The 23,891-nt window shown below is 39.6% G+C and overlaps 6 protein-coding genes across 10 annotated transcripts; 4 read left to right on the top strand and 2 right to left on the bottom strand.

Annotated features, from left to right (window-relative positions):
* Nucleotides 1-176: 176 nt before the first annotated feature.
* Nucleotides 177-4,659, top strand: LOC106358407 (probable E3 ubiquitin ligase SUD1). Of its 2 annotated transcripts, none has more exons than XM_013798308.2 (9): nt 177-644; nt 828-1,511; nt 1,604-2,359; nt 2,452-2,663; nt 2,739-3,098; nt 3,206-3,363; nt 3,449-3,612; nt 3,710-3,856; nt 3,940-4,659. In XM_013798308.2, exons 1-9 carry the CDS (start codon nt 294-296, stop codon nt 4,435-4,437), a joined length of 3,330 nt encoding a protein of 1,109 aa, XP_013653762.2. In that variant the 5' UTR covers nt 177-293; the 3' UTR covers nt 4,438-4,659. The 2 variants fall into 2 exon arrangements, with proteins under 2 accessions (XP_013653762.2, XP_013653688.2); XM_013798234.3 differs by having other exon boundaries at nt 3,203-3,363.
* A 650-nt stretch (nt 4,660-5,309) lies between these two features.
* On the top strand, nt 5,310-8,413 carry LOC106370907 (glutathione S-transferase T3-like). Of its 3 annotated transcripts, none has more exons than XM_048779387.1 (4): nt 5,310-5,647; nt 6,014-6,208; nt 6,319-6,456; nt 6,572-8,413. In XM_048779387.1, exon 4 carries the CDS (start codon nt 7,227-7,229, stop codon nt 7,992-7,994), a length of 768 nt encoding a protein of 255 aa, XP_048635344.1. In that variant the 5' UTR covers nt 5,310-5,647; nt 6,014-6,208; nt 6,319-6,456; nt 6,572-7,226; the 3' UTR covers nt 7,995-8,413. The 3 variants fall into 3 exon arrangements, with proteins under 3 accessions (XP_048635344.1, XP_022548513.2, XP_048635338.1); XM_022692792.2 differs by having other exon boundaries at nt 5,310-6,208; nt 6,572-6,683; nt 8,107-8,413; XM_048779381.1 differs by having other exon boundaries at nt 5,310-6,208.
* A 2,872-nt stretch (nt 8,414-11,285) lies between these two features.
* Nucleotides 11,286-15,288, top strand: LOC106358331 (polyadenylate-binding protein 2). 2 transcript variants are annotated; one of them, XM_022692140.2, is made up of 9 exons: nt 11,286-11,856; nt 11,943-12,061; nt 12,562-13,221; nt 13,504-13,581; nt 13,692-13,781; nt 13,866-13,994; nt 14,426-14,578; nt 14,685-14,840; nt 14,914-15,288. In XM_022692140.2, the coding sequence occupies exons 1-9, from the start codon at nt 11,646-11,648 to the stop codon at nt 15,130-15,132; spliced, it is 1,815 nt and encodes a 604-aa protein (XP_022547861.2). In that variant the 5' UTR covers nt 11,286-11,645; the 3' UTR covers nt 15,133-15,288. The 2 variants fall into 2 exon arrangements, with proteins under 2 accessions (XP_022547861.2, XP_013653579.2); XM_013798125.3 differs by having other exon boundaries at nt 14,426-14,602.
* A 287-nt stretch (nt 15,289-15,575) lies between these two features.
* Nucleotides 15,576-17,541, top strand: LOC106370590 (CBS domain-containing protein CBSX2, chloroplastic). Its single transcript, XM_013810595.3, has 8 exons — nt 15,576-16,047; nt 16,122-16,209; nt 16,305-16,369; nt 16,531-16,579; nt 16,828-16,883; nt 17,004-17,119; nt 17,210-17,267; nt 17,369-17,541. The coding sequence occupies exons 1-8, from the start codon at nt 15,868-15,870 to the stop codon at nt 17,441-17,443; spliced, it is 687 nt and encodes a 228-aa protein (XP_013666049.2). The 5' UTR covers nt 15,576-15,867; the 3' UTR covers nt 17,444-17,541.
* Nucleotides 17,542-17,740: 199 nt separating this feature from the next.
* On the bottom strand, nt 17,741-20,195 carry LOC106358083 (UDP-glycosyltransferase 73B3). The gene is made up of 2 exons (XM_013797855.3): nt 18,493-20,195; nt 17,741-18,204 (listed from the first exon to the last, which is right to left on the bottom strand). The coding sequence occupies exons 1-2, from the start codon at nt 19,484-19,486 to the stop codon at nt 17,750-17,752; spliced, it is 1,449 nt and encodes a 482-aa protein (XP_013653309.2). The 5' UTR covers nt 19,487-20,195; the 3' UTR covers nt 17,741-17,749.
* A 1,302-nt stretch (nt 20,196-21,497) lies between these two features.
* Nucleotides 21,498-23,276, bottom strand: LOC106358242 (UDP-glycosyltransferase 73B3). Its single transcript, XM_013798021.3, has one exon. The coding sequence runs from the start codon at nt 23,210-23,212 to the stop codon at nt 21,752-21,754; it is 1,461 nt and encodes a 486-aa protein (XP_013653475.2). The 5' UTR covers nt 23,213-23,276; the 3' UTR covers nt 21,498-21,751.
* Nucleotides 23,277-23,891: the final 615 nt, after the last annotated feature.

Here is a 23,891-nt window from a genome sequence, read left to right as displayed (position 1 = left end):
TTTGGGCCTCAACTACTATGGGCTTTTTGTTATTTCTTCAGCCCACAAGCCCAAATGCCAAAGACGCGTAACCGACAAAAACCGTTGATAATTAAACAAGAGGGAAGGGCAATTCCGTCAAATCACCGGTTTACAGGTCCCGGTCTAGTCCATCCATATAAAACCAATCAATCTCCCTCGGTGGCCTTCGTCGTTTCCCATAAGACTCACCGAGTCGACTCGTTTCCCCCAAATCACCCGCCGGCATCACAACCACCTGAGAGCCCTTCGTCAACCCAAGCTCGGATTTCTCCATGGAGATTTCCTCTGCTGAATCCGAATCGCTATCCATCTCTGGCGCGGCCGCTTCTTCCGAGGTCGCATCGGAATCGTCGGTATCTTCTCCCTCGTCCTCCTCCCTCTCCGCTTCGAGCCAGGCCTCTCCCACCGCCTTCTCCGCCGTGGATCCCGCGTCTGCGACGGCCACAGCTTCCAGATACGTTGATGATGACGAAGACGAGGAGGACGTTTGCAGGATCTGCAGAAACCCGGGGGAAGCGGATAATCCGCTTCGGTACCCGTGCGCTTGCAGCGGGAGCATCAAGTTCGTGCATCAGGATTGTCTCCTTCAGTGGCTTAATCATAGCAACGCTCGTCAATGCGAGGTCTCCGTTTGGTTTATAAATTGATTATTTAGGGTTCTTGATTGGTGCTTATGGTTCTTGATTGAAATTAATATAATTGATTAAATCTTGAAGTTAGTTGTTTACATATAACAGAAGGCTTCCTTATTATTGAAGTTCATGATTGATATGATTGAATCTTGTTGTTGATTTTAATCTTTGTAGGTTTGTAAGCATCCGTTTTCGTTCTCACCAGTGTATGCTGAGAATGCTCCAACGAGGCTCCCTTTCCAGGAGTTTGTAGTTGGGATCGCGATGAAAGCTTGCCACGTGTTGCAGTTCTTTCTCCGGTTGAGTTTCGTGCTTTCTGTGTGGCTTCTCACCATTCCCTTTATTACGTTTTGGATTTGGCGGTTGGCTTTTGTGAGGAGCTTTGGTGAAGCTCAGAGGCTGTTCTTAAGCCACATCTCCACCACCGTGATTCTCACCGACTGTTTGCACGGGTTCTTGCTCTCGGCTAGCATTGTCTTCATTTTCCTCGGGGCGACTTCGTTGAGGGATTACTTTAGGCATTTGCGGGAGTTGGGAGGACAGGATGAGAGAGAAGATGAAGGGGAGAGGAACGGTGTTCGTGCTGCGAGGAGACCTGCTGGGCAGGGTAATAGGAACCTTGCTGGAGAGGGGAATGTTGAAGATGCTGGAGATCAGGGTGCGGGTGTTGGTCAGGTCAATAGAAGGAATCCTGAAAATGTTCTGGCGAGGTTGGATATACAAGCGGCTCGTCTCGAGGCTCAGGTTGAACAAATGTTTGATGGTTTGGATGACGCTGATGGTGCTGAAGATGTTCCGTTTGACGAGCTGGTTGGAATGCAGGGTCCGGTGTTTCATTTGGTTGAGAATGCCTTTACTGTAAGTTTGAATGTTTCTCCTCCTGTGGATTTATTTTGTTTTCTCTTGTCGTTCTCTTTTGTCCTCACATTAAAATCTTCATTTTTTTGCAGGTTCTGGCAAGCAATATGATATTCCTTGGGGTTGTGATCTTTGTGCCTTTCACTTTAGGACGGGTTATATTGTATCATCTGTCGTGGCTTTTTGCTGCTGCTAGAGGCCCTGCCCTGACCGCATCAATGCATTTTATTGACTCAGCATTGGAAAATACAACTCTGAAGAGTGCGTTGACTTCTGTCTCAAATTTGACTAACGAGGGCCAAGAAAATGGACTGGTTGGTCAGCTCTCAGAAATGGTGAAAGTCAACGGAAGTGAACTGAACGGGGTAAACAGTACTCTATCTGTTGCTGCTGATCTCTTAAAAGGTTCTGTTACAGGATCGTCCAAGCTATCTGATGTGACAACGCTGACTGTTGGGTACATGTTTATAGTCTTTCTGGTTTTCCTTTACCTCGGGATCATTGCACTGATTCGTTATGCCAAGGGTGAGCCACTGACTGTTGGGAGATTCTATGGTATCGCTTCAATGGTAGAAGCCGTACCATCACTCCTTAGACAATTCTTGGCAGCAATGAGGCATCTGATGACTATGATTAAAGTTGCCTTTCTATTGGTCATCGAGCTTGGAGTCTTCCCGCTGATGTGTGGGTGGTGGCTAGATGTTTGCACGGTTAGGATGTTTGGTAAAACAATGTCTCACAGAGTACAGTTTCTATCAATTTCTCCTCTGGCAAGCTCACTTGTTCATTGGGTTGTTGGAATCATGTACATGCTGCAAATAAGCATCTTCGTTAGCCTTCTTCGAGGGGTACTGTGTTTTCCTTGGTCACAATTTTAACTGGAAAGAGGTTTATCTCTTCTGCTATCTAATATTGTTTTCTACTCTTGTATAAATTGCAGGTTCTTCGCCCTGGAGTCTTGTATTTCCTTCGTGATCCCGCAGATCCTAATTATAATCCATTCCGAGATTTGATTGATGATCCAGTACACAAGCATGCTCGGAGGGTTTTGTTATCTGTTGCAGTTTACGGTAGTTTGATTGTCATGCTGGTATTTTTACCAGTCAAGCTAGCTATCCGGATGGCTCCTTCAATCTTCCCGCTCGACATATCGTAAGTAATATTGGCTTATCTTCGTTTTTGGAGATCTTATGTTTGAGTAACTTTTCTAACTTTGGATATATGCAGTGTATCCGACCCATTCACTGAGATTCCGGCCGACATGCTTCTGTTTCAAATATGCATACCATTTATCATCGAGCATTTCAGACTTCGGACCACAATCAAGTCCCTTCTACGCTGCTGGTTCACAGCCGTCGGTTGGGCCCTTGGTTTGACAGACTTCCTCTTACCAAGACCAGAGGACAACGTTGGTCAGGACAATGGAATTGGTGAACCAGGAAGGCAGAACAGAGCACAGGTCGGTGGACCTGACAGGGCCATAGCTGCGCTTCCAGCAGCTGATGACCCTAACAGAAATCTTCCCCGTGCCGGTAATGTCAACGCCGGTGAGGAATATGAAGATGATGAAGAACAATCTGATACAGAGTAAGTTACTTGCGTTAGAATGGCATTAAAGTTTTTCTTGATGTTTGGAATTTTCACATGCTTGGTATATATAGAAGATTCTTAAATGAACGTCATGTTTTTAGCAGGTACAACTTTGTGATCCGGATAATCCTTCTACTACTTTATGCATGGGTTACTCTGCTTCTCTTCAATTCGGCATTGATAGTCGTTCCAGTTTCTCTCGGGCGTGCTCTGTTCAGTGCCATCCCAGTTCTCCCAATAACGCATGGCATCAAATGCAATGGTAAATATGTGTTTAGATTTGATCTTCTTCTTCATTCTTCTAAAAGGAATCACAATTTTAACAGAATCTTCTCCTAAATCTATAGATCTGTATGCTTTCGTTATTGGCACATATGCCTTTTGGACTGCCATATCTGGGGGAAGGTATGCTATCGAGCATGTCAAGTCGAGGAGGACTTCAGTCTTGCTTAACCAAATATGGAAATGGTGTGGGATTGTCTTCAAGAGCTCGGTACTATTAGCAATATGGGTAAGTGGTTTTGCGCTGTTGTTTTCTACTCTGAATTTGAGATACTCCAAACTCACTTGACTCTTGATTCTGTGTTTTGAAATTGGTGACTGAACAGGTTTTTATCATTCCGGTACTGATCGGACTTCTGTTTGAGCTTTTGGTGATCGTCCCAATGAGAGTCCCAGTAGATGAAAGTCCTGTCTTCCTTCTGTATCAAGATTGGGCTCTTGGCCTCATCTTTTTGAAGATCTGGACTAGACTGGTAAGTATTTATTTCCATTAGCTATTTTTTTACCGCATAATAATTATATATCTTGTCACTTAAAGAAGGACGACCATGGACAGGTAATGTTGGATCATATGCTTCCGATAATGGATGATAGCTGGAGAGCAAAGTTTGAGAGAGTAAGAGAAGATGGATTCTCGAGGCTTCAAGGGTTGTGGGTACTGAGAGAGATTGTATTCCCGATTGTAATGAAGCTTCTAACGGCATTATGCGTTCCCTACGTTCTGGCCAGAGGAGTGTTCCCGATGCTCGGCTATCCACTAGTTGTGAACTCGGCGGTCTACAGATTCGCTTGGATAGGTTGTCTCTCGGTGAGCCTCTTTTGCTTCTGCGCAAAGAGATGCCACGTCTGGTTCAGAAACCTTCACAACTCCATCCGTGATGACCGTTACCTCATTGGTCGGAGGCTCCATAACTTTGGGGAAGCTGCCTTGGCTAACCAAAACCTAAACCAGAGCAGTGAGGATGCTGGAGGAGATGGTGGGGTTTTGATAGGACGTGAGGGAGATGCGGATACTGGACTAAGGCTCAGACGTGCGATCCAACAAGAAGCTTAGAAAAGAGTAGTGTTGTGTCAGGTGGTGAACCAAACAACAGTTGGAAACTGGTCACTGAGTCCGTTTAACATTTGTGTACTTCTACTTAATCCGTAAGGGATTGGCTTTAAAAGATTTTTTATTTGTCGATGTGTAAATTATATATATCCGTTTCTCCTTTTTGTGTGTGTTATTAAAACTGAAAGATCTTTAGAAATAAGTTTATAACGCTTCGTTAGTTCATATTTCTATTGTAATGTTTTTGGAAAACGATTGTTTTTTTTTTGCAAATTCTAATTTCTTTGCCTAGTGCATGCAAAGCCGTAAGGGATGGCTCGGTTAGATCACTTATCTAACAAGTTATCGTAAGCACAGATGAAAAAATTAAGTGTCAGTTGAAATACTATTGTTGGTCCATACCCTTGCGTTGCTGTAATGCACTTTTATCTCTCATCTCTTTATTAGTGCATCATGTAACTGTAAGCCTTGAGGATCAGATTCGTTGATCTTGCTATTGGATTTTCTCTTGTTTTTAGCTTTTTTTTTCCTGGAAAAAAACTAAAAGATCTTCATAAACACCGCTTTGGTAGGCACGAAACAAATATTCCAAAACATGTGAAAAGCGAGAGATCCAAGTCCAACGACACAAAAGAAAAGGACAATGGTTCGTGTAATGAGGTGTCAAGTTACAGTTGACATAATAAATCTTGTAACAATATATATGTTATGTCGCAGCTCCATTGGAACAGCATCGTTAGTATATCTAATTGAATATAGTTTTTACAGGTCAAATCTTATCATAATGCTAGTCGATTAAGATACTTTTTACAAACATATGAGCGAATGCTGGCCATGACTTGCAAGTAACACTAAATAAGTTTGTAAACACGACTCTTAGAGCAGCCCCATTAGAGGTTTTAGACAGGTTCATGGGCTCAGTATCATAGGGCCGGACCATTAAAAATAAAGATTAAATGGGTTATTTCTCGCGACCCGCCCCTTACGAGTGACCCCGTCCGATACGGGTTCACACCACGTGTCGCGAATTGATTGGAGACGCGGCGTCGACGTCACGCGGTGGAAAGGGGAGAGAGATTCATTTCTCTCTTTTGTCTCGAAAACTCTAGGGTTTCTTCCTCCCGGCGAAACCCCGTGCGACGACGATCTCTGTCCCTATTTCTCGAATTTGCTCCATCGATTCGACGAGTTATTGTCTCCTCTACTAACAGAGGTGGGTCTCGACTGGAATCTCCTTTATATTGATGTCGTTTTGGTTTCGAAATCGAGTTAGGGGAAATTTCAATTTTTTTTTTTACGATTTAGGGTTCGAAATCGAGAAGGGTTTTGATTTAATGCTGTATTACCTCGTCTACGGGTTCGATTTATAGTTTTAAGGTTCGATTCTCGCGGATTGGAAATCGAAAAGGGTTTTTCGAGTTAGGGTTCAAAATAGAATTTGGGGGTTTCGATAAGTGGGTTTAGATCTTGTACTGGGTTCGATTCACGGTTTTGACTACTTTTGTCTCAATCGATTCACGGTTTTGATTATTTTTGATTCAATAGAAAAGGGTTAATCAATTTCATTTCTCTGTTTCAGATGGATCCCTCAGCCGAGATAACAGATTTTAAGAGGAAGCAGGAGTTCATCGACCACCTGTACAACGTTGCCGATTCGTCATATGGGATGCCGACAAGCTGTCCGTGTGGTGGTAGAATCATCGACGAGGTTCGGGTGAAGGAGGAGTACGACACGCGTCCCGGGAAGCGCTTCTTCAGCTGCATAAACTACGAGGTAACCCACATCATTCGCATTCCCTTCATTAATCTCACATGTCTTATTATGTTGTCTAAATTTTCTAGTTAAATATGTTGTCTGACTGATGTTTCCGTGGTTTAACCAAGGCTGATGGGTTGCATTACCGTCAGCCTTGGGTTATAGGTGTCCAGGAGGAGATGGTACGCATGCGTGAGCGTGTGGATGAGGCTGTTGAGATCATCAAATGTGTGCCCATTCTCACTAAACAGATCGACAGTCTTGAGGTTTGTGAACACTTTTTATCTCTTTGGGTGATCATCAAATTTGAGATCATCAAATTTGTGAACACTTTTTACGTTTTTATAAGTGAGTTACAAGTTTTCTTTATCTCTTATGTAGGCACAGGTTAAGAGGCTCACATTGCTGCTTGATAAGCTCACTGGTGACGTCTATAACCTCACAGTCCAGGCGGCTGCTCTGGAGAAGGCCTGTTTCGACTGAAACAGAACAGGTAAACTTTCAACTCGAGTAGGAACTGTTTCCGTGTGGAACTTGAGTAGGAACTGTTTCCGTGTAGAGTAGAAACTGAGACTTAACTAGGAACTTGAGTAGGAACTGTCTATAATACATTAGGAACTTGAGTAGGAACTGTTTCCGTGTAGAGTAGAAACTGAGACTTAACTAGGAACTCGAGTAGGAACTGTTTCCGTGTGGTTACTTGCTTCCTCTGGTTGAACTGAGAGTTAACTTGTTCATTAAATATCTAGAGTAGGGAGTGTAGTAGTACTTCATTAAATATCTAGTACTAGTTTGGTTCCTCTGGTTGGTTGCTGTGATGAATGCGCTTAAATTGCTGTGTCTTAAACGTTTTAGAGTTTTTTAGAATTGATTTGATGTGTAATGAATGTCTGTGAACAAGTTGTTGTCTAATTAAGTGTAATGAATGTTTGGTAGTTAGGAAACCACCCGTAACTCAAACGCAAGTAGTTCTTTAAAAAATACATAATCCTTTTTAAAACTTCTAACAAACAACAAAACACAACCCCAAACCAAAATGGATACGTTTTCACAAAGTTCTCCCGGTTTTGTGAACCTATTATCTTCCCAGTCCAGTAAAACCGTAGAAGTAGGGTCGTCTGAGGTTCCTAAACCGGCTGGTGAAAGGAGAAAGTGGACGACTCAAGAAGACATTATCCTCATCAGTGCCTGGTTAAACACAAGCAAAGATCCCATAGTTAGTAACCAGCAGAAACTAGGGTCGTTTTGGAGAAGAATAGAGGATTACTTTAATGCAAGCGCTCAGCTAGGTGGCTTTCTACCTAGAGAGTGGAGTCAGTGTAAGCAGAGGTGGGGAAGGGTGAATGAACAAGTGTGTAAATTTGTGGGAAGCTATGAGGCAGCATTGAAGGAGCAATCAAGTGGGCAGAACGAGAACGATGTCATGAAGTCAGCTCATGACATCTTCTTTAACGACCACCAGGCGAAGTTTGCACTTGAACACGCGTGGAGGGAGCTGAGGTATGATCAGAAGTGGAGATCGAACTCTATATCAAGAGATGGTGGAAAGGCGAAAATGAAGGAAGCTGCGGAGACGGTGCCTGACTCGGATGAGGCTAGGCCTCCTGGCGTTAAGGCTTGCAAAGCAGCCAAACGCAAGAAGCCTGGCAATGAAGCTGCATTTGATCGCCTGGAGATCATTCTAGAGAAGAAACAGAATATTTCGAAACAGAAAATACTTGATCGTCTCCTCTCTAAGAACATAGCTACTCTAACTGAAGCTGAGGTCGCTTTGAAGGACAAACTTGTTTCTGAGATGCTTTAGGTTGTTTAGTTGAAAATTTCTTGAACTCTTTGTTTGCTTCTTTACTTGCTTTGATAATTTTACAACTGCTTTTGTTGACTTGAAACTTATATTCTTCTGTGTTATTTTGCAGGTGAAAGGATCTGTGGGGCCGTTGGTCACGGGCATATGGGAGATAAAGTCTGGACTTGATGGGTTTTGTAGGTGTCACGGGTATTGTAGTAGTAGTAGTTCACGGGTTGTTCATGTAGTTGTAGTACTACATGTATCTTTTGGGTCGCAGCAGGTCAGTGTTTGTACTAGACACTAGTGATGAACTTGGTGTCACGGATTGTAATATGAAGTGTAGTATTTTGTTTGTCTCTACACTTCACGGGACTTGTAAAAGTTTGTTATAAAAAGGACAAGTATTTCATGTCTCTCATATATGTTCTCTTCTCTCTAACATGTGTTTATGTTCTCTTCTCTCAAATGCCAAAGCATAGTTCTCTTCTCTGTATCTACAAATCATAGTTCTCTCAAGGTCGATACCCCTCCATCTTGTTCTCTCAAACCATCCGCCTTACTCTTGTTCTCTCAAACCAGCTGCCTCACTCTTGTTCTGTCGAACCAGCCAACCACTAGACACTCGCCGACTACAAAATCGAGTGACCAAGTAAAATCTAAAATTCTTTGTTTTGTTATCTATAGTCTGTAATTAATGTTCCACATATAAGTTATAATTAAAAACGAAAAAATGAAATTCCAAGATTTATTGAAAAAAAAAAAATTAAGGTTCCACATATAAGTTATAATTAAAAACGAAAATATGACATTCCAAGATTTATTTTTTTTTTTAAAATTAATGTTATAATTAAAAACGAAAATATGATATTCCAAGAGATATTTAAATTAAAATTTAATGTTCCACATATAAGTTATAATTAAAAACGAATATATGAAATTCGTAGAGATATTTAAAATATTTGTTTTTTTCAGTTATGACATCCTCAGAGTCAGATGGCGTTGATGAAGCCTTTGAAGATATGTTTGACGAAGAATTTGATAATATCATCGACTCCCTACTAGATGTTCAAACCAACAAGCCCAAAAAAAGAGCTTATATTGAAAGAGATCGGGAACAAGGACACATTCAACTATGGAACGACTATTTCCACGAAAATCCCACTTACCCGCCGGTGATGTTTAGGCGGCGTTTTCGAATGAACAAACCCTTGTTCCTCCGCATTGTTGATCGCCTTACTACTGAAGTTCCATACTTTCAGCAAAGAAGAAATGCTCACGGCAGGTACGGCCTATCACCACTTCAAAAATGTACTGCAGCTATACGTATGCTCGCATATGGTCAATCTGGAGATACGTATGACGAATATCTTCGACTTGGTGAAAGTACTGCACTTTTATGTTTAGAACATTTCACTAATGGGATAGTACAATTGTTTGGAGTTGAGTATCTAAGAACACCAACACCGGAAGATCTTCAACGATTACTCGACATTGGCGAGAAGCGCGGGTTTCCCGGGATGATAGGCAGCATTGATTGTATGCATTGGCAGTGGAAGAACTGTCCAACGGCTTGGAGAGGCCAATACACCCGTGGTTCAGGAAAACCAACAATTGTCTTAGAGGCTGTGGCATCAGAAGATCTTTGGATATGGCACGCATTTTTCGGATTACCAGGTACCCTCAACGATATCAATGTTCTTGATCGGTCACCAGTTTTTGATGATATACTGCAAGGTCGAGCCCCTAAAGTTAAATTCAAGGTCAACAACCACACTTACCGTATGGCGTACTACCTTACTGACGGAATTTATCCGAATTGGTCAACATTTATCCAATCCATCCCACTTCCTCAAGGTCCTAAAGCTGAGCTATTTGCCCAACGTCAAGAATCCACCAGAAAAGATGTCGAACGTGCTTTCGGGGTTTTGCAATCGAGGTTTGCAATAGTTAAAAACCCTGCTCTACTATGGGACAAGGAAAAGATAGGGAAAATTATGAGAACTTGTGTCATATTGCACAATATGATAGTGGAGGACGAACGAGACGGATACAGTCTTACTGATACATCTGAGTTCGAGTCAGGAGAGTCAAGCAGAGGTTCGAAGGTCAAAACGAGAGAAAGTTTGCATGCACATAATATGCTAGGCATGCGCAATGAACTTCGGGATTCAGGAAAACATGATAGGTTGAAAGCTGATTTAGTTGAAAATGTATGGCAAAAATTCGGTAATGAATAATCTTTCTATGTTCATCAATTATCAATGTAATGAATAAAATTTTATAAATTATTATATTTTATTCATGTATTAAAAAAAAAATCAAAACTAAATTTTTTTAAAAAAACTATTATTTTAATTCCTATGAACCCCTTCTTCGGGTTCACTAATGGAGAAGTACAAAATCAAGAAGTTCATCACTATTCATGGTCCCACCATAAATATATTAAAAAATTGGTATGAACCCCAAAGGGGGGTTCACCAATGTAGATGCTCTTACATCTTCGAATAAGAACTAACTTGTTTTTAATTAAAGAAAGAACAGAACTTGCTTAAAAGAAACGTTACGAATGAGCCTCTAGAAAAACAAATTGTCAACAGATAAATCAAAGAAAATATGTAAAATACAAATGACATATCGTAGTGTTAATAATCGGGAAAAGTGCCAATTTCGACCCAAACTATTTCAGTCGTGCCAAATACGACCCGAACAATTGATCAGTGCCAAATACGACCTCAACTCAATTATAATTCAAAAAACTTACCCGAACTTCTTAAAACGTGCCTAAATCTACATTGACTCTAACAGAAGTTAGTCAACCGTTAACAAGATAAAACGACGTCGTTTGATATACGAGGAAAAGTGCCAATTTCGACCCCAACACTCTCAATCGTGCCAAATAAGACCCGAACAAATGGTCAGTGCCAAAAACGACCTCAACTCAATTATAATTTAAAAAAAAATTATCCAATTTTTTCTAAAACGTGTCTAAATCTACATTAACTCTAACAGAAGTTAATCAACTTTTAACAAAGATAAGACGATGTTTTGATATATGTATTTTTTTAAAAAATATGTTTATTTCGGGATTCAAATCTGTGCGTGTACCAACACACAATCGAATGTATCACTATTCTAACTGCATTAAACTTGGTCAATAATCATAATTTAACAGCTAAGCTAATATGCGAAAATGTGACACGCGCACGCGTAAGTCTGACTTTTTCCGACCTTATCACCAACTAACTCTCGAAAGTCAAACTCAATCTTAACTCTTACGTTTTACTTCAGACTCAAATCCAACGGCTGAGATCTTCCTAAAACCCATCTCTACTAGGTTTATATCCTAATGCTTTCTCTTTCATCTTTCTCAACTCATTCCGCCTAGAATCTCTCGCCCACAGTTTTTTTCTCTCTCTATCTCACTCGCCGTCGCAGGCTTCGCCGCCGGCAAGCTCCTACCTTTTTCATCTTCCCTCTCCTCTGATATATCCCCACAAAAAAACTCACAAAAAAAGATAAAAAAATCTCTTAGCTTCATTGTTCCTTTTGTTCCTTCATTTCGATTTGGTTTCAGTCAGCTAATAAACGAGAGGGGAGGGAAGAGTTAAATCAAAAACCCCCCAAAAAAAAATCAAAAAAGTTTCAAAAAACCCAAAAAAAAAGAGAATGGCTCAGGTTCAGACAACGGTGGCCCCGGCAACTCATTTCGGAACGACGTCGCTTTACGTAGGTGATCTGGATCTCAACGTGACGGACTCGCAGCTCTTCGAAGCCTTTAGCCAAATGGGCCAAGTGGTGTCTGTTCGAGTCTGCAGAGACTCACCCACTCGCAGATCCCTCGGCTATGGTTATGTTAACTTCACCAATCCACCAGATGGTAATAATAAGCCTTGTGAATTAGAAATGTTGATCCTTTGTGTGTAATGCTACTTACTTTTTTTTTGTCGTGTTCTGTGTTTGCAGCTGCAAGAGCAATCCAGGAACTCAATTACATACCTCTCTATGGGAAACCTATAAGGGTTATGTATTCTCATCGTGATCCTAGTGTTCGCCTCAGTGGCGCTGGTAACATTTTCATCAAGGTACACTCTTTGTCTCTGTCCTAACCTCTGATGTAAGAAGAGATGATTGTTAAGTAAAATATCATTGTTCAAACTTGTGTGTTTAAACAGTTTAGTTTTAGATTGGTTAAAATTAGCCTAAATCAATCTAAAATTCTAAATTAGTCTAAATCTATTAAATTAGCTTAAATCGATCTAAATTAGTCTAAATCTGTTAAGTTAGTCAAATCCACAAATTTGTCTAGTTTTTCGTATATATAATTTTATAATTCATCAAATTAATTTTTTACTTAAAACTCAAAACTAAAATATCTAATATAAGTGTAATTATGTATAAAATAAATCAATAATTTGTTAACCTGTCACTCTAGTTACCGTCTAGCAATTTTTTGAACAATGGAGATATTGAATCTTGTTTTATTACTTTGAAAGTTGTGAAATAAGTAGTTTTTTTTGCCCTTTAGTCGTGTGTTTTGTTTTGTTTGGTTTCTTTCTTGCTAAACCTGGCTACAAATTTGCAGAATCTGGACCAGTCCATCGACCACAAAGCACTACACGATACATTTTCAACCTTCGGGAACATCGTGTCGTGCAAGGTAGCCGTGGATGCTTCAGGCCAGTCAAAAGGCTACGGCTTCGTGCAATACGCCGACGAAGAGTCTGCTCAGAAAGCCATTGAGAAACTCAACGGCATGTTGCTAAACGACAAGCAAGTGTACGTTGGTCCGTTCCTTAGAAAACAAGAAAGAGACTCCACCGCAAACAAAACTAAATTCACCAACGTCTACGTGAAGAATCTCGCGGAGAGTACTACAGATGATGACTTGAAGAACGCTTTCGCGGAGTATGGTGAGATAACGAGCGCTGTGGTGATGAAAGATGGAGAAGGAGGGAAGTCTAAGGGGTTTGGTTTTGTCAACTTCGAAAACGCTGATGATGCTGCCAAGGCTGTGGAGTCTTTGAATGGGAAGATGTTTGATGATAAGGAGTGGTATGTTGGTAGAGCGCAGAAGAAGTCTGAGAGGGAGACGGAGCTAAGGGTTCGTCGTGAAGAGAGTTTGAGGGAAGCTGCGGAGAGGTTTCAGAGTTCGAATTTGTATGTGAAGAATTTGGATTCTAGCGTTTCTGATGAGACACTCAAAGAGATGTTTTCTCCTTTTGGTACCGTTACATCTTGCAAGGTTCGGTATCCTTTCTCTCTTTGATCTGCAGTGAATTGAATCTTTTGTTTAGGGATGGGATTTTGAACCGAACCAGCAGAACCGAAATTTTCGGTTAGTTCAGTTAGGAGTTCGGTTCGATTCGGTAGGTTATTTGAAAAGGTTTGGTTTTCGGTTCGACAATCGCTTACAAAATTAACCGAACTTATCTGAAATTTTAACAAAATTAAACCAAAATATAACCGAACCCACATGCCTACTTTTTTTTTCTAAATAATATATATATATTTTTAAACATGACAGGTGATGTGTGATCCTAATGGAATAAACAAAGGGTCTGGCTTTGTTGCTTTCTCAACTCCTGAAGAAGCAACAGAAGCTGTAAGTCAGTTATATTCTCTTGTTGAGTATACGTATGAGGGAAGACTGTTGAGTATATGTGTGAGGGAAGACACTCTCATTGATACTTAAAAGTGGAATGTTTTGTACAGATGTCACAGATGAGTGGGAAAATGGTGGAAGGCAAGCCACTCTATGTTGCTATTGCACAGAGGAAGGAAGACAGAAGGGTCAGACTACAGGTTTTGCTTCCTCTTGGAATCATCCCCTCATCTTTGTGATAATACCAAATACTCATATACTTTGTGTGTACATGATGTGAACAGGCTCAGTTTTCTCAAGTGAGGCCAGTTGCAATGCCGCCATCCGCTGGTCCTCGCATGCCAATGTTTCCCCCTGGTATTGGACAACAAATGTTCTACGGTCAGGCCCCTCCTAACATGATTCCTCCTCAGGTAATCTCTTACAAAGATATTTGTCTATTGGTAATTAATTCACTTGTTTAGGTGCTTCTAATTCACACTATAAGGTTACAACCTCAGCTCTATAGTTAGAGCATCTCCATCCATAGATAATAAGAAAATTAAAAGAAAAGAAAAGTTCAGAGAATTAAGAGAGAGAGACAAGGATAATTATCTCAAAAGGTAAGAAACTATGGTAACACATGCCTATTTCTAATTGGTTCAACTTACCAAAAATAATTAATTTTAGCTAGATAACTAGATTAATGTTAAAATATTGTTATAAACAAGTTAAGATTTAAGAACCCCTATTTGAGAAAGTTGCTAATGGGGTTGCTCTTAGCTCTATTCACGCTTGAGTCTTTCCCAAATCTATTTCAAAACTGTTGGGATAACACTAACTTGTGGTTTGTGTAATGCAACAGCCTGGGTATGGATACCAACAGCAGCTTGTTCCTGGAATGAGACCTGGTGGTAGGGGACCTGTACCCAATTACTTCATGCCTATGGTTCAGCAACAGCAGCGTATTGGAGGAGGAGGAAGACGCCCTGGAGGGATCCAACAGTCCCAGCACCAAGTTCCCATGATGCAGCAGCACCAGGTTCTTTCAATAAAAACTGTTTTGGCTTACTCATCTCTCTTTATTATAAAAGTTTGATTGTATGATTTGGGTGGGTGATCAGATGCATCCAAGGGGTCGGATGTTACGGTATTCTCAAGGGCGTGGCAGTGGTGGTGATGTAGCTCCATATGACATGGGCAACAACAACAACATCACAATGCCTATTGGAGCTTTGGCTTCAAATCTGGCTAACGCGTCTCCAGAGCAGCAGAGGACGGTGAGAGACTCTCTAAAAATACCAATAGAGAGTTTTGCGTTTGTCTAACTCTGCTGTGTGTGTGTGTGTGCAGATGCTGGGTGAGAATCTGTACCCGTTGGTGGAGCAGCTTGAAGCAGAGTCTGCAGCCAAAGTGACTGGGATGCTTTTGGAGATGGACCAGACGGAAGTGCTCCATCTCTTGGAGTCGCCAGAAGCTCTCAAGGACAAAGTTGCAGAGGCTATGGATGTTCTCAGGAGCGTCGCTGCTGGTGGTGCAGCCGAGCAGCTCGCTTCCTTGAACCTCTCGTAAACTTCTTTATCCAGTCTCTCTCCCATACAATTACATTTGCAGTTGTTTTCTCCTTGTTCCGTTTGTCTTCCCCATAACTTGTGCTTTTGTGTGGTTTATCAAACTTTCTTTAAATTTCAAAAAAATAAAAAAAATATCTGCTATGCTTTTGCTCAACCTTATGATATTTGTATCATCATCTCTCAAGATACAATTTATTCTATTAAAACAACAATATGACTTATTGATATAGGTTTGGTCCAACTATTTTAATATAACTATTTAAAAAAATTACTAATCACTTAAAAAAATATTATACCAAAAAACATAAATATAACTAAAAATACAAATGTAAAATGAAATTTCTGAAAATGTAAAACAGAAAATATACAGGCCAGAATTTAGTCAGCACTAAAATATACATGATTTGATCACTATTGTGTGTGAGTGTGACAACTAGATATTACACTCATGGTACGTACTTGGTAGTTTAAGGCTTGTGTCCAAAGTTGCTATAGATATTATTTCTGATTTCAACGGTCAGGACATAAAAATCCAACAGGAGTTAAAAGCCAAAACAGAGTTCTAGTTAGGGTGGGTTCCCTACCTATCACCCCAACTTGTCTACTTTTACCACCCAATCAAAAACGCTTTCTCCTTCTTCTCTTTCTCTCAAAGTTTCAACCTTTGTTTCTCTCAGATTTCATCATCAAAAAATAATTGTTTTTTTTAGTTGGAATCCGTGAGAAACAGATTATGGGTTCCATCACTCTGCCCATAACTAGACTTCCACTACTCAACCCGACTTCTTCTTCATCATTTTCACTTCCTCCTCCTCCTCTCTCTAATCCTCGTCGTCGCTCCACTTTTTCACCGTTACTCATCACCGCCTCTGCCGTCTTCGCAGCTCCTTCTGATGTTAATAACTCTGTTCCTGTGAGTGCTTATTCACCCTTTTCATCTTTAAAAATAAAAACTTTGCTTGTTTGATCGTGTAAGATTTGTTTCAGGCTAAAAACGGAGGTTACACAGTTGGTGATTTCATGACAGGGAGACAGCATCTGCATGTCGTTAAGCCCTCAACATCCGTCGATGATGGTAATCATGCTATACATGACAAGAATCTTCCTTGTAATAATATCTACCGAACATGTAGTCCCTATAATTTGTCTTTATCCTCGAAATTGTAACAGCATTGGAACTTCTGGTTGAGAAGAAAGTCACAGGATTGCCTGTAATTGATGATGATTGGAATCTGGTATAGCTTTTCTCTTTTTTTTTTTTCTCTCCTTCTCTGCTTATTTTTTTAAAGTATGCTTTTGAATAACAAGCTCGTGATTAACCATAAGTCATTTTAATATGCTTTTTTTATCTGTACAAGATTTTTACTTACTCCTCTGCTGTAATTTCCCCTTGCAGGTTGGCGTTGTTTCTGATTACGACTTGCTTGCGCTCGACTCCATCTCTGGTAATAATTTTTTAGAATCTTCTGTTGGTTTCTTTTTGCATAGTTTATGGTTTTGGCATCATTTTATCAGACAATGAATACGTTAATCAGTTACAAAGGAGATAAAAGGCTCAGAATTCGTTTTGTAGGATCTCAGTTCTTGACTATAGGTGGATCTTAGTATTGTAAGAACATAGTTTTCTTGCTTTGTTCGGTTTATGGATATGTTTGATGAAGCAACTTAACCTTTTTTTTTAATGGAACTATAGGGCGCAGCAGCCAAAATGATACAAACATGTTCCCTAACGTCGATAGTTCATGGAAAGTACGTTTCTACTTTTTTCCATCTTGTTTGCTATTTAGCTATATGTCTCAGGACTAGTGTGTTTTTCCCCAACTCTCCTGGAAATTATATGATATTTGTACCTTTTTTTTTTGTTGCCAGACGTTTAACGAACTACAGAAGCTGATAAGCAAGACACATGGACAAGTGGTTGGAGATTTGATGACGCCTTCTCCTCTGGTTGTCCGTGGCTCTACCAATTTAGAAGATGCAGCCAGGTATTCAAGCAACAACATCTATAGACATTTTTAAAAAATCTTTGAAAGTAACATTTCTTACAAATATCTGTAACCATTTGTTGTCTCCAGGTTGCTTCTGGAAACAAAGTTCCGAAGATTACCAGTCGTTGATTCAGATGGAAAACTGGTTAGAGAATCTCAGACTCACAATCTTCTCTTCTTATTATTACTTTTTCAGTTTGATTTGATCTGATATTGGTCCTTTTTTTTTGCTTGCTCCCGACAAAGATTGGGATCCTGACAAGGGGGAACGTTGTTAGGGCTGCACTGCAGATCAAGCGGGAAACTGAGAACTCAACATAGCTAGCAGTTATAAAACAGAAACCTTAAATCTGCCATATAGTTAATAGCAAACCTGTTTATTCCATTGATAAAAGTAATATAATCTTATAACCACCAAACACAACGACCAAACAGAATTTGAACTACTTTCATATGTTTTTGCTTCTACATACAAAAAAAAAAAAAATCAAATTCATATTAGTATCACATGACATGCGTAAAATCCCAAACGAAAATTGATAAATCAAACCAACTCAAAAATGATCTTATAACGATCTGCTACATTTCAGTAGTCTCAAACTCAAAAAGCACAAGTTAACTGGATCATCATGAGCTAAACTCTTCTATGAAGCTGCTTAAGTCATTATAAGAAGACCCTCCTTCTTCCACAGCGACTTTAGCCATCTCAGCCAGTTTCTTTGCCCTTCCGCGCCTCTCCTCGGCCTCTTCCCCTACCAACACTTCCCTCACCGCTTTCTCCACACTCTCTCTGCCAATGAAATCTCCCATACTCGCATGTTTCTTGGTTCCCACGCTAACTCCCGTTCTGAGCACTTGCGTTACCAATATCTCGTTATAGAACTGCTCCGCCCCAACCGGCCACGTCACCATCGGAAGCCCTGCAGCCACTCCTTCAAGAACCGAGTTCCAGCCGCAATGGGTCACGAACACACCGGTTGCTTGGTGGTCAAGTATCATCACCTGTGGAGCCCATCCTCTTATTATCATTCCTCTCCCTTTCACCCTCTCTTCAAACCCTTCTGGTAACCATTCTTCTTCGCCTGTTTCATATAAAGACATAGAAACCGAACATAGGCTGTTATTTTTTTCAAACATAACTCCAGTACTTTAGTATAACCTATTGTGAACAAACAATAATTTAACGGATTTAGACTAATTTAAATCGATTTAAACCAGTTTTAAACGGTTTAACCCGATTTAGAATGATGTAAACCGATTTGAGTCGTATAAATATGATTTTAAGAAAAAATGTTTCAGTTAGGATTTAGAACCATGGTATAAACTATTGTGAACAGACAATCAATGCATGTGTTTTTGTTTATCAGTACCTTTACTTTCACCACGTTTTCTCACAACCCAAATGAAACTTGCGCCACAAGCTTCTAACCCTGCAGCGATCTCTATCAACTGCTCGTTCTTGATGTAAGCAACGCTCCCAAATGAAACGTAAATAACTGAATCTTGTTTCTTGGAGTTAAGCCATTTGAGACATTCAACCTCGTCAATGCTCGCTTTCTTTCCTCTCTTAGCCTTCTCCTCAAATCCTCTGTTCTGAACCGAGAGCGGACCAATATGCCAAGCTCTCGTCACTCCAGAGCCCTTGTAAAAATCCGCGTATTCAGGTTCTAGCTCGTAGAAGCTATTCACGACAACACCCGAGCTCTTCACTTCAGATTCTATAACCTCGATCAGAAACTTCCCCATATCGGTTTCTTCGTCGAGGTCTCTCATCTGTCCTTGAGTCATCGTAATGTCCCCAGGGAGATCGGGGACCTTAAATGGCTCACTGATCATTTTTGGTTTATGCATTCTTCTGATGCAATGTTCAGAGCATAATGAGAAGTAGCCAGTGCCGTGGAACACAAGTCTTGGCACGTTGAACTTCTCAGCAGCTTCTGTGGCCCACGGGAAGAACATGTCGGCGATAAGACAGCTTGGTCTCGTTGTCTCGAGAATCTTCTCAAGCTGGTCTTTGAAAAACCTCATGGACGCAAAGAATTTTAACATCATGGTTTGTCTTTCGTCAGGGTTGTTGTTTGATGTGAAAAAATCAGGGTTTTCGCATCCTTCTGGTAACCCCAGCTGCACGCAAGGGAAGTCGATGATCTGGATCTCGATTTTGAGACCAGGGTTCAGGCTCTTGAATGTGTTGATGGGTTTTTGGAGGATCTTGGCGTTGAGAGGTGTGGTGATGATTGTGGATTTGGCTCCTCTGCTGGAGAAAAGCTTAGCCATGTCTAGGGTTGGTATCATGTGGCCATACCCCATGAAAGGGAAGAACATAACATGGAGTTTATGAGAATCACTACACATTTTTGGCATTAGTCGAAACGAAAATTTTAGAGAAGTGAAAGATTCTGAAGCTTGTAAAAGAGTTGAATGGTTGTAGAAGCTTAAAATGTAGTTCTCTCTATTTATAACAGACTGAAACTCACTGGTCGAGTAGATCTGACATCTTTACAGACGTCACTTGTTATGGTCTAGAATCAATTTTCAAGGCCTATATATGGAACCAAAATCTAGTTTTAACTTAAAAACTCAATGTCAAAATCTAGAGATAGTATTAAACTTTGATGCAACTAAGAGTGTAGTTGACTAATATAATAATATAATATGAGATGTTGCTGCAAGTTTGGCTGACACAATCCATAGAAAATCATTAAAGGTCTATTCAGAGCCGGGTTTGTACAAGAGTTCTATGAAACATTGGTATGGGGCTCCACTCTATTGTCCCCCACTTCCAATTTTTTATACGTAGGTAATATTTATGTAAGTCATTGTCTACCGCTCAATAGTGACACTGGTGAGTAGGTTATTCTACCATTTGTATTTCATTTCTTTTCTTACTTGCTACTCAGCATAATACAAAATATTATGTGGATCTCAGGTAGTTGATTTAAATGATGCTCCGCAAATATTATTAAAAAAAATAAAAGCACTTATTTTTGGGTGCGAATGGTAACGTGGACAGTTTACACCTAAACTGGAGTAAATTAAAGTAAAAATAAAGTGGAAAGATATACTCTTGCTTTTGTAGGGTAGAAAAAAGTGGAAACAACAAATAAAAGATTCCTTCTCTTAGAGTATTGGATGTAACTGAGTGAAACTGAGTAAATATTTTACCTTTTTTTTTGCTAAATTGTAAATATCATAGATGAAAAAAAAATTTTACAAAGTAAAAATCTTAGTTCTGCACCATCTTGGCAAAAAAAGAATAAAAACAAAATGGGACAAAAGAATAAAAACCCACAAAAAATAGCTAAGCTAATCTTATCTCAACCAAAGGGTCATGAGAGACCTGAAGCGTTTGTTGTGTCTCCTGGAAGAAACGATGTTTCTGATCTCCCTGTCTATACCATGAAACACAATAGATGGTGGCATTGATTTCTGATTGTGGACCAAGTTGTTTCTCTTTCCAAATATGGTAAATATTTTACTCTTTAACTTTTGTTACACTAAACCAAGCCATCCGGTCACACTCTTTAAAATTGCAAAACGAAACTTGCGACAATGTCTTTCAGCTTTTTCTCTTTAGAATCTATAGTTTTGTTCATAATTATTTTAGATGTTGTTTAAAATACAATTAATTATTAAATTTTTATTTTTAAATAAGGCCCTTTAATTCACAGGTCCGCCGTCCGCCTCTGGGTCTATGATCATTAAAGGTCTATATGATAGTTAAATTATAGGGTAACGTAGATTTTAACTGGATACAACATGTATATGATATCACACAAGCATGTAACAAGGCAATGTCTCTCCATTCTTGCTGTCAAGAAGCACTCATCTTAAACTGTATCTTTCACGAGATCTGTTAATGATTGTGAAATTTTGACAAATATAATTCAGAACCGACTAACATCTAAGTTTGTGCAGGTTCTTAAAAAAAAGTCAAATCTCACACAAGCATATCGCTTGGACTCAAGTCTAGAAAATACTAAATCTTAAAATTTCTTAGAGATATAAAAAAGAGAAATACCCTAAGATATCAATAAAAAAGTTTTTGTCACAAATATAGATTCTAAAGATCAAAATGATCAAAATATTTCATTAAAGAGGTAAATATACATTTATACTCGTAGGGTTAACTAATCCAAACTTTAGAGTTTAGAGTCAAGGGGTGTGGATTTGAGATTGAAAATAAAAAAAATTATAGAATAAAAAATAAATATTAAGAATTTGAAAATAAAAATTTTAAAAATAGTTTTAAAAAATGTTTTCGAATTAGAAAAAAAAAATTTGAAAAAAAAAAATCTTGAAAAACAAAAATTTCAAAAAAAAATTATAAAAAGTTCAAATTTGAAAACATATAATTTAAAACTATAAATTTATATATATATATATATATATATATCTAGGGTATTATGGTTTTTTTACTTATTAAATGAAACATTTTGGTCATTTTATTCTTTGTGGTCTACTTTTGAAAAGTTCTATTTAGGAGAATTACACTATAAAAAAAGCTTTTGGATTCATAGTGGGAATGAAAAATCTTTGAAACTAAAAATCACCAAAACGGATTAGAAAACGGTAATGACAATGCATGGATTAACTTTTATTTCCTTGTTTACTACGTTAGGTTTAATCTTATTTTCTAAATGAACTGAACTCATGTATGAAGTTGTTTAGATCGTTAAAAGAAGACCCTCCTTCTGCCACAGCAGCTTTAGCCATCTCCGCCAGTTTCTTAATCCGTATCCTCCTCTCCTCCGCCTCTTCCCAAGCCAAAACCTCTCTCACAGCCTTCTCTACTTTCTCTCTGCTAATGATCTCATCTCCCATATTCTTCACATGCTTTGTGGCTCCAACGCTCACTCCCGTTCTCAGTACTTGTGTAACCAGTTTCTCGTTATAGAACTGCTCCGCTCCGATAGGCCATGTCACCATCGGTAGCCCTGCAGCCACTCCTTCAAGAAGTGAGTTCCAGCCACAATGAGTCACGAACCCACCGGTTGCTTGGTGCTCAAGTATCAGCACCTGTGGAGCCCATCCTTTTATTATCATCCCTCTCCCTTTGACCCTCTCTTCAAACCCTTCTGGTAACCATTCTTCTTTGTCGTCGTCGCCTGTGCTTTTCCTCACAACCCAGATGAAACTTGCGCCGGAAGCTTCTAACCCTGCAGCGATCTCTACCAGTTGCTTGTTCTTGAAGCAAGCAACGCTCCCAAATGAAATGTAAATGACTGAATCTTTTTCCTTGGAGTCAAGCCATTTAAGGCATTGAACCTCATCAATGCTCGCTTTCTTTCCTCTCTCAGCCTTCTCCTCAAATCCTCTGTTTGTAATAGAGAGCGGGCCGATTTGCCACGCTCTCTTCGCTACAAATCTCTTGAAAAAATCAGCGTATTCAGGTTCAAGCTCGTAGAAGCTGTTCACTATAACACCTGTGCTCTTCGTTTCTGACTCTCTCACGTCCAAAAGAAACTTTGCCATCTCGGACTCGCTGTTTATGATCTGTTCTCGAGTTATCTCTATGTCACCGGGGAGGTCAGGGATTACAAAAGGCTCGCTACTCGAAGCTACTTTGTTCTGTGGTTTATGCACTTTCATGCAATAATTAGCGCACAAAGAGAAGTAGCCAGTACCGTGGAACACAAGTCTTGGCACGTGACACTTCTCAGCAACTTGGGTAGACCATGGGAAGAACATGTCGGCGATAAGACAGTCTGGTCTCGTTGTCTGGAGGAGTTTCTCAAGCTGGTCTTTGAAAAACCTTGTCGACGATAAGAACTTGAAAGCTATGTTCTCTCTACCAGGGTTGTTGCTTGAGGTGAAGAAATCAACGTTCTCGCATCCTTCTGGTAACCCCAGCTGCACGCAAGGGAATTCGAATATGTGGATGTCGATGATTTCGAGACTAGGGTTCTGGTTCTTGAATACGTCTATGGGTTTTTGGAAGATCTTGGAGTTGAGAGGAGTGGTGATGATTGTGGATTTGACTCCTTTGCTGGAGAAAAGCTTTGCCATGTCTAGAGTTGGTATCATGTGGCCATAAGCCATGTATGGGAAGAACATAACATGGAGCTTATGGTGAGGATTCCTACTCATTTTTGTTTGGCTTTGGTTAACAAAAATGAGAAATTAAAGATTCTGAAAATCTTATGGTTTTAACAGCATCATCATAGTCTCTTAAATAGTCATTAAATAATATTAAAATGTTTTTTTAAAAGTAGTTTGATTATGCTCAATTTTAGACTAGTCACTGAGAATCAAACATGTGGTAGATAGTATCAAATTTTGATTGAAAGTCTCTTTGTAAAAGAGAAGTTTATGAGAAACTTTGAATTTGAAACCATCACTGATGGCCTAAGAGACTTGCATGATCCTATTTGTTGTTATAAAACGTGTAAAACTCCACTGTCCACACGTAAGGTTGGTGGGATCAGATCACCTTGGGCAATGACTTCTGACGTATGCAACTACGTCACTTGTTTTGGTTTCTTTGATACTTCCTCGGTCAACTTGTTACAGTTTGTCGGAATCTATGACCAGGTTTCAGAGATCTTTTGGAAGCAAACTCTAGGTTTATTTCTATCGGCGAGACCAAGATCTTGTCTACATACGTTGTTTGTTTGAATGTTTATACATGTTACACTTTAGTAAGTGAGAATAGTCTTATTAGTGGTTAATACAATTTGACTAGTCGCCTGGCGTCCTAACCTTGATAATACATGTTGTTTAGTATAACTTTTCTCGAAGCATTGGGTCTTTACGTTAGAGAATGGTA

This window comes from Brassica napus, chromosome A1 (assembly GCF_020379485.1).
Source record: "Brassica napus cultivar Da-Ae chromosome A1, Da-Ae, whole genome shotgun sequence".
NCBI classification, from domain to species: domain Eukaryota; kingdom Viridiplantae; phylum Streptophyta; class Magnoliopsida; order Brassicales; family Brassicaceae; genus Brassica; species Brassica napus.
Note: the sequence above shows the minus strand (reverse complement) of the source record. Positions and strands in the feature narration are given on the sequence as shown.